The sequence below is a fragment of the Miscanthus floridulus genome, chromosome 17 (genome assembly GCF_019320115.1).
Source record: "Miscanthus floridulus cultivar M001 chromosome 17, ASM1932011v1, whole genome shotgun sequence".
Taxonomy (NCBI): domain Eukaryota; kingdom Viridiplantae; phylum Streptophyta; class Magnoliopsida; order Poales; family Poaceae; genus Miscanthus; species Miscanthus floridulus.
This window is the reverse complement of record NC_089596.1, coordinates 93,617,360-93,628,731: the sequence shown is the minus strand read 5'-3', so window position 1 is coordinate 93,628,731 and position 11,372 is coordinate 93,617,360. Positions and strand designations below refer to the sequence as shown.

Genomic DNA, 11,372 nt, shown 5'->3' with positions numbered 1-11,372 from the left:
TCACGAGTGGAGCTTCTATTTATAAGGCAGCCTGAAAAACTATCCGTTATGAGCTTCTGCGGGATGACCGGACGCTCCGGTCGTGATGACCGGACGCTCCGGTCAGTTCTACCCGCGAACCAGTATTTAAAGAGTCGACCGGACGCTGGCAGGGTCCAGTCAGCACTGACCGGACGCGTCCGGTCGTATAAAACCCTTACTGGAACCTTACTGGACTCGACCGGACGCTGAACGCTCAGGGTTCGGTCGCACTGACCGGACGCGTCCGGTCGCACTTTCCCAAGTTTGGACCCTTACTGGAGTCGACCGGACGCTAGCCCTCAGCGTCCGGTCACACGACCCTCCAGCGTCCGGTCACAACAGACTTAACCACCTCAGTCAAACGAACTGACCGGACCCTGCGGCCAGCGTCCGGTCGCACCGGAGCCAGCGTCCGGTCAGTGTTTGACCCTCCATTCACTTCCAACTTTCGAACATATGTGAATGAAGTTTGCTCCAAAGGATCTTAGGCATTCATAGGAGCTACCTAGAGCTAGTTTTAACAAGTGTGCACCACACCTAACTCACTAGACTCAACTAGGTCAAGCTACTCGTTCATACCCCCCTTCATAGTACGGCCAAAGGAAAAACAAAGTCCTAAACTACTCTAAGTGTCTCTCCAACTCCAATCGACACTTAGAACTAGTTATCCTTAACCTTGTCGTTCATCCTTTGAAAACCGAAACGATTTCCATCGTAGGGGCATGACAACCTCGATTGCCCAATCGATCTCCATTACCATGACCTAACTTAATTGCCTCTGCAAAACACACGTTAGTCATAGTAATCTTGTATTGACATTAATCACCGAAATCCAACTAGGGGCCTAGATGCTTTCAGCAGTGCAGTGTCCTAGAGCGGCAGTGCCATAGTGAAGGGTGGCAGTGCCGCGCCTCACAAAAATAGGAAGGCTACCAATTCTGTTCCTAATCAAACTAAGCCCAAGAAGAAGGTGTACCAGGAGAAACATGTTTTCTAGAAGCCTAAGGAATCAGTGTGGGTCACCAAGAGTAAGTATGCCTATCAACCGAAGACTTATGCACCTCGATAGAGCTTGACATCATGTTATGTTTTGAGGAACAACAGTGGGAAAGTGGTTGCAAAATATGTTGGAAAGGAAACCAACATATATAGAAATACTTCTATTTGGGTTCCTAAGATTCTTGTGACTAACATGCAAGGCCCCAAGTCAAATTGGAAACCTAAATCTAGCAACTAAACTTATTTTGTAGGCATACTCCTCTAGTGGATCAAGTTGGGTGCTTGATAGTGGATGTACAAATCATATGACCAGAGAAAGGAGTATGTTCTCATCATATTCCCCGATGACGTACTCAAATGAAAATATTGTCTTTGGAGACAATTCAAAGGGGGATGTGATTGGTCTCGGTAAAGTTGCTATAACCCTTGAGCATTCAATTACAAATGTATTACATGTTGATTCATTGAGTTACAATTTATTGTCCATTTCTTAATTGTGTGAGATGGGCTGCAATTGTCTCTTTTCGGATAAGGGTGTGGAAGTCTTTAGAAGGGAGGATTCCTCTATTGTCTTTACGGGTCAATTCAAGAACAAGCATTACTTAGTAGATTTTAACAAAAGTAAAGCTAAACTTGAGACTTGTTTAGTGGCAAAATCTAGCATGGGTTGGCTTTGACATCGCCGACTAGCCTATGTTGGGATGAGAAACTTGGCCAAACTTCTAAAAGATAAACACATCCTTAGATTAACAAATGTTCACTTTGATAAATATAGGATTTGTAGCGCTTGATAGGACGAAAAGCAAGTTGGAGCACCTCACCCACCAAAGAGCATCATGACCACCAAGCAACCATTGGAGCTAATACATATGGATCTCTTTGGACCGGTCACCTACCTAAGTAACGAGGGTAACAAATATGGCCTTGTTATTGTTGATGAATATCCCTATTTCACTTGGATATTTTTCTTGCATGACAAGTGCTAAGTTCAACAGAAGGTGAAGATATTTGTTAGAAGAGCTCAAAAGGAGTTCAGTCTTCTCATCAAAAAAGTGAGAAGTGACAATGGGGCCAAATTCAAGAATACTCTAGTTGAGGAGTTTCTTGATGAAGAGGGCATCAAGCATGAGTTTTCAACTCCATACACCCCTCAACAAAATGGTGTAGTAAAGAGGAAGAACCGTACACTCATTGACATGGCAAGGACAATGCTAGATGAGTACAAGACACTGGACATCTTTTGGTGTGATGCCATCAACACCACTTGCCATGCCATCAACCGCCTCTACCTACACAAGAAGTTGAAGAAAACTTCATATGAGCATCTAACCGGTAACAAGCCTAAGGTGTCTTACTTTAGAGTGTTTGGGTGCAAATGTTTCATACTTAACAAGAAACCCAAAACCTCTAAGTTTGCACCTAAAGTTGATGAAGGTTTTTTCTTGGTTATGGATCAAATGAGCATGCCTACCATGTCTTCAATAAAACCTTCGGGAGAGTTGAGATTGCAATAGACGTGACATTTGATGAATTTAATGGCTCTCAAGTGGAGCAAGTTGATTCAAGTATTGTAGGAAAGGAGGATCCACCATGTGAAGCAATCAAGCAATTGGCTATTGGTGATATTAGACCACAAGAAGAAGAAGTCACTGAAGTGGAGGTTCCTCAAGTTGTTGCTGCACCTATTTTCGCTGACGTACCTGATGCTACACTGCAACAAACATCTACTGCAACTCTAGAGCACAGTAGTGCCACACTTGAGGGCGGCAGTGCCGCACCTACATAGTCCACAGTAGCTGATTTGACTCTAGCTCATGGACAAAACCTACAACCCATATTTGAGCAAGATGATGATGAAGATCTAGAAGATGAACAAGAGGCCATTGAGCATCCAAGGCTAAGGCAAACAATACAACAGGATTATCCCATTGATAACATCCTTGGGAGTCTTAGAAAGGGGGTAACAACTCGTTCACATTTAACAAACTTTTGTCAATATTACTCGTTTGTTTCCTCTTTGGAGCCTCTTAAGGTAGAACAAGCACTTGGAGACCCAGATTAGGTGATGGCGATGCAAGAAGAGCTCAATAACTTCGAAAGAAACCAAGTGTTGGACTTTGATGGAACGACCCAATACCAATGTCATTGGCACCAAGTAGATCTTCTGCAACAAGCAAGATGAGAATGGAGTGGTGACAAGGAACAAGGCATGGTTGGTTGCTCAAGGTTTCACTCAAGTAGAGGGCTTGGACTTTGAAGAAACATATGCATCGATGGCAAGACTTGAAGTAATTCAAATGTTTCTAGCCTATGCCGCTCATCACAACTTCAAGCTATATCAAATGGATGTGAAGAGTGCATTTCTCAATGGCCCTATTCAAGAACTTGTCTATGTTGAGCAACCATCGGGCTTTAAAGATCACAAGTTTCCCAACCATGTCTACAAACTCCAAAAGGCACTCTATGGGCTTAAGCAAGCACCAAGAGCATAGCATGAATGTCTTAAGGAATTCTTGCTTAAACAAGGCTTTGAAATAGGCAAAGCCGATCCTACCCTTTTCACTCATAAAGTTGGCAAAGATATATTTGTGCACCAAATATATGTCGATGACATAATATTTGGTAGTACTAATCATTCTTTTTGTGAGGAATTTAGTAGGATCATGACCCAGAGATTTGAGATGTCCATGATGGGTGAATTGAAGTTTTTCCTTGGATTTCAAATCAAGCAAGTGAAGGATGGAACTTTCATTAGCCAAACAAAGTACACCCATGATATGCTCAAGAAGTTTGACATGGTGAATGTCAAGCCTATCAAAATTCCCATGCCAACCAATGGACATCTAGATCTCAATGATGAAGGAAAAGCCGTGGATACTAAGGTATATCGCTCTATGATCGGCTCTCTACTTTATTTATGCGCATCTAGGCCCGATATTATGCTTAGTGTGTGCATGTGTGCTAGATTTTAAGCTAACCCGAAAGAGTGTCACTTAGTGGCCGTTAAGAGAATCTTGAGATATTTAGTACACACTCCTAACCTTGGCTTGTGGTATCCTAAGGGCTCTAGGTTTGATCTACTTGGGTATTCAGATTCTGATTATGCCGGTTGCAAAGTAGATCGAAAAAGCACTTCGGAGACATGTCAATTCCTTGAACGGTCCCTAGTGTCTTAGAGTTCTAAAAACCAAAATTGTGTAGCCATTTCCACCGCCGAGGCCGAGTATGTTGCAGCCGGTGCATGTTGTGCTCCTGAATTTTTTGTTTTCAGCCCTTTTTTTGAAATATTTTCACAAATACGCCCCTAGCAGTATCATTTCAAAAAATAGACCCTGACCTCGGTGCCGTGACAATTGGCGCCGAGCTTACACGTCTCGGCGCCAATTGCTTTGGCGCTGAAGTCTAGGGTCATTTTCTGCGTGTTGTTGACATGGCTACTTGCGTGGTGCGGACGTGGCATGAGCTCGGCGCCAATTACTACGGCGCCGAGCTATGGAAATTGATCAATTTTATTTTTTACCATGACTTGGATATTGAGAAATGTGGCTAACTCTAGATTTTTTACAGTGACTTGTTGTTTGATTACTTAAAACAATCTAGAAATACTTAAGATAAAAAATAATCTAGGGTTTATGTTCATGAACTAGCCTAAAAATGCTTCTAAGTGTTTGATCAATAGTTAACTCCTTTTTCATGATGTTGTTTTGACCAGGGTAAAACTATAGTTTCTTTTCTAGATATGAAGTTTGACCTTTAATAAAAGTTGTAGTTTGAGTTGAGTACAACAAACTTTGCTTTTGGACCTAAACCAATATCAGTCTTTAACATGGCCTAATTGTAACGCTGTTTTGGCCCCTCTAAGTCTTTCTAATTCCCTTATCACCGGTAGTGAATTGACATGTTTGCGACATTTTATCTTCCAAATTTGTATAGCAACTCAATTTGATACCGTACTACGAGTTTGAATACTCTCTGAGGAGATGACAACAAAACAAGTCTCGTCAAGTTTGGACTTAGCCACGGTAAAAAATCAGACTTAGCCACGGTCATAAATTCTAGACTTAGCCATATTTCCACGTGCTTATAGGTCATGACGTACTTACAGGTGAGGTGTGGTGCATCCATGCTTGCATGCCTACACATGCACATACGGTTCATTGCATGCACCGATGCATCTTCGGTTAGCAATGCAATAGACGCATAGAGCCGAGCCATGCATCGCCCTGCCGTATTGCAAGAGCCGAGCTCTGTACTGTGTCACCCGGACATGCTGTAGTTCCATTTGGTCAGGCAAATTTGTTATCTTAAGTATTTCTCGATTGTTTTAAGTGATCAAACAGCAAGTCACTATAAAAACTCTAGTGTTAGCCATATTTCTCAATATCCAACCTAGACAACATCCATGAGTTGAACATCTAAGAGTTGAACATAGATATAATACACACTAAGAGTTGAACATCTCCAACTACTTACTGAGTAGATAGAGATAGATTATTAAAAATATAAAGCATAGCAACAAACAGACCAATTTGCGGATATCTGTAGAAAGAAAACCCACAAATTAAAGCACGAAGCCGAGAAATATTTATTTTTTATTGGAAAACGTTGAGAGGCCTCCTGGTTGGCGAGGATATCATGTCACAGCAGGGGTGGCCGAAGGACCTTGAGGACAGGTTTATATTTACCTTTACGCTAGGCAAGTTGGCGCTGCAAGTCTTCTTTGAGTTCGTCGCTGCAGGAGCCCTTAAGCCACACTTCCTTGAGGTACCGAATCCCTTGCAGCCCAGAAAGATGCAGAGAGGCACTAGAGCACTCAACCCTCAGTATATGAACACCTAGTATATTTCCAATAGTTGACCGTAAGTTTGTGGTGCAAACAATTTCAAGGACCTCAAGTCGTAACCCAGCGAACTTTCGCTCATCATTAATGCCTATACGGAGCGCATCATCTTGAACTGGCTTGATACAGAGACGTTTCATGGGCCCATTGGTACGATGTACTAAATGATCTAGGCTGCATATCATGTTGTTCCTGTAAGGTTACCTCAAGGTCCAAGTTTTGGATGTTGACAAACTCCTTGATCTAGCTGTACGATGGTAGTGTGCGTATATGCCCATGCAGCTTAAAGCAATAACTGAGGGTTATTGGCGGCCGAGCAATTGTGTCATCCAGAGAAGGAAACAGACCATCCGTGTTCTTATCGAGTTGCACTGACAAGGACTCCAGATGGTTGAGACACGAGATGGCAGAAAAGAACTCATGGATGTTGTACAGGTTGGATATTGAGAAATATGGTTAACACTAGAGTTTTTACAGTGACTTGTTGTTTGATCACTTAAAACAATCTAGAAATACTTAAGATAAAAAATTTGCCTGACTAAATAGAACTACAATCTAGAAAACAGTTTTAAGTGATCAAACAACAAGTCACTATAAAAAATCTAGAGTTACCACATTTCTCAATATCCAAGTCATGGTAAAAATTAAAATTTATTAATTTCCATAGCTCGATGCCGTAGTAATCGGCGCCGAGCTCATGCCACGTCCGCGCCACGCAAGCAGCCACGTAGAAAATGACCCTAGACCTCGACGCCAAAGCAATTGGCGCCGAGACGTGTAAGCTCGGCGCCAATTGTCACGACGCCGAGTTTAGGGTCTATTTTTTAAAAGGATATTGCTAGGGGCGTATTTGTGAAAATCTTTAAAAAAAGGCTGAAAAACAAAAAAGTTGGGTTGTACTCAACTACTTTGGATGAGGCAAACCCTTCAAGATTTTGGATGTCACTTCACTAAAATCCCACTCTTGTTTGACAACGAAAGTGCCATAAAGCTAGCCAACAGTCCCTATCTATACTAAGGACATCATGGCCTAGGTTCAAGATGGAAGATGAAGAAGAGATAGGAGTTAGTATATCAATGGTGACAGTGTATCACACTGAATTGGAGCACAAACAAAAGAGGGGAAGGGGGAGCACAGAGATAGCGCCAGATGCCAACATATGGGCTCTATGCCTCTATACCCTTGCAAGACCAACTAGTCAAGAAATAAGGCATAGGGGATTTGCGGCAGAAACCATGTCAAGACCCGTTTGGACATAGATAACAAGTAACAAGTTCAAGATCTTAAAAATGACATTTTTTTAGTTTAGGAATTTAATGACACCATAAAACCGGTTTGAAGACCCGAGAATATAGTTTGAGAGTTCAAGGAGCTACATTCTACCTTGAAGCAAATTTAAACAGCTTATATATTTTACTCTTAAAATAATATAAAAAAGCCTCGTGGATTGGTGGGGTTCTTTTTTTAATTTTGTTCTCGTGGATTGGTGTTTGCTGTCTACAAAGTGAGTCCAAGGGACCAATCTTCATCACATATATATCTTCAACGATATAATCATCTGTCATCTTGACATCATCCTAGAACTTCCAATAAAAGGTTATCAATAGCCGGAGAGATTAAATTGCGCAAGTAAATTACAACTTGATTACAAAGGACGCTGATCCGCGCACATACATTATTTCTGTTGTTTCATTAGTACCTACCACAAACGTTTCTCGTATATGCATGAATCACGTACAGATCTGCATCTATATAAGATCAGCTACACATATATACTTACTGTGTAATTTAGGGAGGTACTAGTTCCTTACGTTACCAATGCCGATCGATTAACAGTTTGTTTTGTACACTTAGACGAAGTAAATTCGCATTAGCTCACGCTGATGGCCAGGCTAAGGCTGTGTGTTTCAGATCAGATGAATATTCAGAGGAGTTGATTAGTGCAAGACTGGAGCTGCGAGAGGAGCTGGAGCTGCTTGAGGATGGGGCTGAGTGCCTCCATGAGCTTTTCGCACGGGTGGTTGTGCACGCCCTCGTACGTGGTCACTACGATGCTCGTGTCCTTGGCCAGCCGCTGCACCTGCTTCTTCACGTCGCACGTGTGGTGCGTGCACCGGTAGTAGCTCCTGCATGCACACACATTTTGCATTATTTCCATGCATCGATCGACCTTCAAGTTTTCTTAAGCAGCGCCAATGCAGTGCAATCATCACGTACAGCAAATTATTTAATCGAAAGCTAGCATTAGACATGCATGCGCAATGGAGCGAGACAGAACAAACAAAGAGACCTTGGAAATGCGCTGTTCTTGACGGCCTTCTGCCCGTACTTCCTCCACCGGTAGCCGTCGTCGAGAACGTCGTTGTCGCTCCGTGTCTGGAACGCGAACCGTGGCCGGCTCGCCCTCTTCTTCCCCCTCCCGCCGCCGCCCTTCTTCCCTGCTTTTCCGACCTTATTATTATCTCCCTCTCCGGCCGCCGTCGCACAAGCACTGCTCCCGGCCACAGTCACAGCGCTACTACCACCACTCTCGACTTCGCTCGCGCCCGCCGCTGCCTGCTGCTGCGCCGGCGGCCGCGTCACGACGTGCAACGACGACCCCGGCGCGCGCGGGAGAAGCAGCGATGCCCAGTCCACGGCAGCCGGCGGGCAACTCATCGCCGCGCCCGCCGGGACGAGGGACGTCGTGGAATCGATGCAAGCATGCTGCTCCGGCTCCGGCTGTGGCGCGGCTACGGCCGGCGGCAGCGGGGCAAGGCACGTAGCCGTAGCCAGCTGAGTGTTTGGTTGCTGGCGGATGCCTCCAAGGAGCGGCGAGTTTTCCATCGACGGACAGAGCGCGGCTAGTTCGCGGGGTGTCCGTACGGGAACAGCACGCCGGCGGCGAGGTCACGTGATAAGTGAGCTGCGCCGCGGGATATATAGGTCACAACAGGTGGGTGCACCGTGCAGCTGCGTGGTAGCTGTGACTGGCGGGTGGGTGCCTGTGACTCTGTGAGAGGGAAGGCGCCGGAAGGTGAGAAGCGTTGGGCGCGCAGACGTTGGAAGCGACCAGATCGGAGGAGCAGCAGAAGGGCAGTGAGAGAGCCAGCAGCAACGACCACAGCTCAACCACTGGCACGGGTGCAGCTCAACTGCCCGTCCACCGGAATATTTTACTTTACCTCTTCGGAGACCCATAGTCCACGTTTGCGAATTGGAGAACGTCGTGCGGTGTTCAAATATACGTACTTATCGAGAAGATAAATGGGTAAATGGAACTAGGCGATAAAACACAAATATTACAACGTTTATCCTGGTGCCCGGACGTCCCGCATGCGAGATGCGTCTGGACGCCGCTCCTCTTTCTAAACCCGCCCACCCCGCAACACGAATAGAAATCGGATCGGAATAAAATGGAATGGAATTGCGTCCACCGCGCCCTTGTCCTCCGTTTCCCACTGCGTTCCTGTGCACGTTCCCCAAACGCACCCCGTTCCCCCACCGCGCCCCCTGTCCCAAGAGCACGAAACACTTTAAGTGCAACATCGCAAACATATGAAAAAACTATGTTGTGCAACATCAGAATATAAATACTGCATCATCGCAAAATTATGTAGTGCAACATTAAAAAACATATACTGCAACATCGAAAAATATGTACTGCAACATCGAAAATTATGTACAGCAACATCGAAAATTATGTACTGCAACATCAAAAAATATGTACTGCAACATCGAAAATTATGTACTGCAACATCGCAAAAATCAACCATGAAACATGAAAATGGTAACATTCAAAAATCATCTGGTGCAACAACCTAAAAATCCCATTGCAACATTTGAAAATCATATGTTGCAACATCAAAAAACCCATTGCAACACGGAGAAACAAATGACGTACAAACAGCAAGGGAATGGGTTCAAGGTGCAGGCTGCTGTAGCCCTGGCCCATCACCTTTAAGCTCGCCGGAGGGAGGAGTGAATAGGACCCCAGAGCTCGCCGGAACGGTAGCCACCGCCGCGTCCCTCAGATCCAGAGGAGGAGGACGATGACGAGGGCTCAGATCCAGAGGAGGAGGAGGAGGGCTCAAATTTAGAGAAGGACCGGCCTACCTCGTTGGAGCCGCTGGCGTCGTCCTCGTCTCTGTTGGGGGGAGCGGGGACGAGTCGCTGGGGAGCACGAGGTCGCATGGAGGTCACGGAGGGGGAAGGGATGGAGGGAGCACGGGCAGGCAGGCGCGGTGTCCGTCCGTGGGGTGGGGGGGCGGAGAGTGGGCGGGCAGAGCGGCAGCGAGTGCGTGCGGGGGAGAGTGGGTGGGCGGAGCAGCCGCTAATGGGCCCAGGGGAGCGGAGGGGTCACGAGATGGGATAATGAGTAGACACGCGGGATTAATATGTCCAGACGCCCGGTTCATATCAATATAGATATTACAATTGTCCTTTATTGATTTGGGCTGTGTGATTTTGAATGGGATTGATGGCAACAGATTCAACTCTATTTTTAAATGGGCTTCATGGCAACAGATTAAATAAACTCACAAGGCCCATATCCATAAAAAAACTAAGGAAGACCTTTTTCAAAGGCCCATATCCATTAAAGATCTAGGAAAATTTTCCTTTTTAAAGCTCAAAACTTAGTTATCCGATTTCGCTCATTTATAAAACCAATTTTCGCTATGGTCTGATTTCCTCCCTAAAAATTAACCTTCCTAACTTTTAAAGTAATTTGTAGCATTGCTTTAATGCCACTTGCATTGTGCAGTGAGTCGCCTCTGTTTCTTCAAAGGTTATTGGTTTGCTCCAATATCACTTGCATTGTGCAATGAGTCTCCAGACATTGCCTCTGTTTATTCAAAGGCATGGCCTGATTCTCCTCATTCATAAAACCAGAGATTCGACCTTCCTCAAATTTTAAAATAATTTGTTGAATTGTTTTGCTATCACTTCCTTTGTGCAGTCATAGTCCTCTGTAAACATTGCCTCTACATGTTTGCTCCAGAGGCCTCACAGTATTATGCTTGCAAAGAGGCTTCCAGTGAGGCACTCGTCCTTTCGTCCAACCACAAAGTATTAATGCCTCACAAAGATCTAATTTTCCCCACAAAGTATTATTGCAAAGAGGTTGAAGGTCACTAAAGTTTAGGGTGTCACATCGGTTGTTAGTTTAGGGGCATCACATCGGATGTCACATTGAGTGTTTGGATAAAGTCCTTAGTAATCTGCGAGGCGAATTTATTAAACCTAAATAAGTCATCATAAGCACATTTTACTGTAGCACATCATTGTCAAATCATAGATTAATTATGTTTAAAAAATTCATCTCGCAAATTAGTCTCAATCTATGCATTTAGTTTTATAATTAGTCTATTATCGGGGACTAATACTAGGGTACCCGAAGAGGAGGAGCTAATGACCATCAACATTGATTCATCCGAGCAGTCAAGAGCGTGACTACAGCTCCAACCGACCCCCAGGTGTGCAAGCTCCGCCTCGCCCGACCTCTGGCGACGGGCTCCGCCTCGCCCGACC

At 44.8% G+C, this 11,372-nt stretch overlaps 1 protein-coding gene across 1 annotated transcript; it reads right to left on the bottom strand.

The window, feature by feature from the left end:
• Positions 1-7,513: 7,513 nt before the first annotated feature.
• On the bottom strand, positions 7,514-8,716 carry LOC136518883 (probable WRKY transcription factor 51). Its single transcript, XM_066512579.1, has 2 exons — positions 8,152-8,716; positions 7,514-7,987 (listed from the first exon to the last, which is right to left on the bottom strand). The coding sequence occupies exons 1-2, from the start codon at positions 8,685-8,687 to the stop codon at positions 7,786-7,788; spliced, it is 738 nt and encodes a 245-aa protein (XP_066368676.1). The 5' UTR covers positions 8,688-8,716; the 3' UTR covers positions 7,514-7,785.
• Between the last annotated feature and the right edge of the window lie 2,656 nt (positions 8,717-11,372).

Excerpts from the sequence above, each read along its gene's own strand:
- LOC136518883 (XM_066512579.1), bottom strand. The coding sequence starts at position 8,687 with ATGGAAAACTCGCCGCTCCTTGGAGGCATCCGCCAGCAACCAAACACT. Across the intron at positions 7,988-8,151 it reads AAGAACAGCGCATTTCCAAG|GAGCTACTACCGGTGCACGC; the intron begins GTCTCTTTGTTT and ends GTGTGCATGCAG.